At 57.2% G+C, this 1741-nt stretch overlaps 1 protein-coding gene across 2 annotated transcripts in view; it reads left to right on the forward strand.

The window, feature by feature from the left end:
* Positions 1-444: 444 nt before the first annotated feature.
* LOC143018156 (uncharacterized) overlaps positions 445-1741 on the forward strand; it is a 285772-nt gene continuing 284475 nt past the window's right edge. For both annotated transcript variants that reach the window (XM_076173300.1, XM_076173299.1), the window contains exon 1: positions 445-1741. This exon is cut by the window's right edge and continues 924 nt beyond it. In XM_076173300.1, coding sequence (XP_076029415.1) covers positions 512-1741 — 1230 coding nt within the window. In that variant the 5' untranslated portion in view covers positions 445-511.

Genomic DNA, 1741 nt, shown 5'->3' on the forward strand with positions numbered 1-1741 from the left:
TTGAACAGCCATTTACACGTAACCTGATCTTCGTGTGAGTCATACGAATTGCATCTCTTTCATTCGTAAACAACACAACCCTTTCATACACACACATACGCACACACACATATACCGTTGTCACAGTTTCCTTTATCTAAACACAAACCCAAGCACCTTCTCTCTCGTTCTGACCATCACCTCTGAGACCTCGTATCCCCCTCGGGGCTGGATCACGCCAAGGCCGACGTCTAGAAGAATGGGAGAAAAAAGGCTGACTCTAGGGAGTTGAGGAGGAAGTGGAAGACCTTCACGAGAAGGAAGAGACTCGAGACCAGAATTTCATGTGTGTAAGAAGAGACCACCGAGCCCCGTCCACGACAGGGAGGGACAGGGGAGACGAGGAGAAAGGTCACAGAGAATAAGATCAAAATAAAGACGTGGATATAGAGGGAGGAGGAGGAGGAGGAGGAGGAGGAGGAGGAGGAGGAGGTGGTGGAGGTGGAGGCGGAGGCGGGGAGAGAAGGAAAGCATGACGCTCAAAACGTGGCTGTCTCCTGGAGGAGGGCACAAGAACAAAATAGTACCTCCTCCAGTGGTCGAAGTGGTTCCTCTACCTTCGATCGAACTCGTGCCACACCGCCAGCGGCAGCAGCAGACGTCGGACTCCCGCGAAGACTTGGAGTCTTCGGCGTCGTCGTTATCGCCGCCGTCGTCGCCGTCACTCGGATGTATGAGAGGGACGTCGTCAATCTCTAGAGGAACTTGTTCTATTTCCAAGAGTAATACGGTGTCTAAGGGCGTCCTGGCCGCCTTATCCAACGGGGAAGCAAACCTTAAGCGTCATTCCCGAAACCCCTTCAGTTCTCTCACTCGAAAATCGGGCGAGGACTGGAAGGTTCGAAGCGTCGAGGACGTCCTTGACCACAACGTCTCGTCGGGCGAGAACGGGGACTACGGTTTTCTCGAGTACTACAACCTCCGGAGAACCTCCTCCCGGGACACCGTCCTCAGCGACAGACAGCACCAATTCCGGAATTGTCACCAGCATGATCTCCACCACCACCACCATCACCACCATCACCAGCACAGCCACACGCTCGCCTACGGGACGTGGAGTCGGCTGAATGGAAGCTGGAGTAAATCCACGGGCTGGGGAGGGGACGGCCCGTCACAATTCTACCCGGGGACCCTGGCGAGGGCAGAGAAGGCAGCGGCCATGAGGGCCAAGCGGGCTAAGAGTGACCCAAGGCCCAGAAGCTACCACGTGGCCGCGGAGGCCACGAGAGGCCCACCTCCGCTCTTCAACTGGAGACCCGACGAACTCAGGACGTCGACGCCTTTGTCTTCAACGGCATCGACTCACTTCGATAACCTCTTGATTCCTCCTCCTGTGCAGTTCGGGACAAGCCCTCCACCCCCTCCCCCACCAGTGCCTCCGCCACCCAGAGCGGAGAAGGAGAACGCAGGTCCTCGAAAGCCGAGTTTAACCAAACGCAACTCGCTGTTGTCCAAACTTCGGCCAGATCGCTGGCGGGGGATCAGTCTCGATGGGTCTCTCCGTCGCGCGAGGAGTAAAGACGACGTCCTCGACAACGGCAAGACGCGGCGGAAGGGCAGCGAGGGCCTTGGGTCGGTGCACGGATCGCAACCCGACCTTCTGACTTCGCATCTGCCCGCCCGCCACCCGGCCATGGAGAACTGTTGCGATGTCCTCCCCTCAGCATCATTATCCATTCTCCCGCCGTCCAGCAAACGTATC

The sequence above is a fragment of the Oratosquilla oratoria genome, chromosome 34, assembly GCF_046742065.1.
Source record: "Oratosquilla oratoria isolate Oo_2021 chromosome 34, ASM4674206v1, whole genome shotgun sequence".
NCBI lineage: Eukaryota > Metazoa > Arthropoda > Malacostraca > Stomatopoda > Squillidae > Oratosquilla > Oratosquilla oratoria.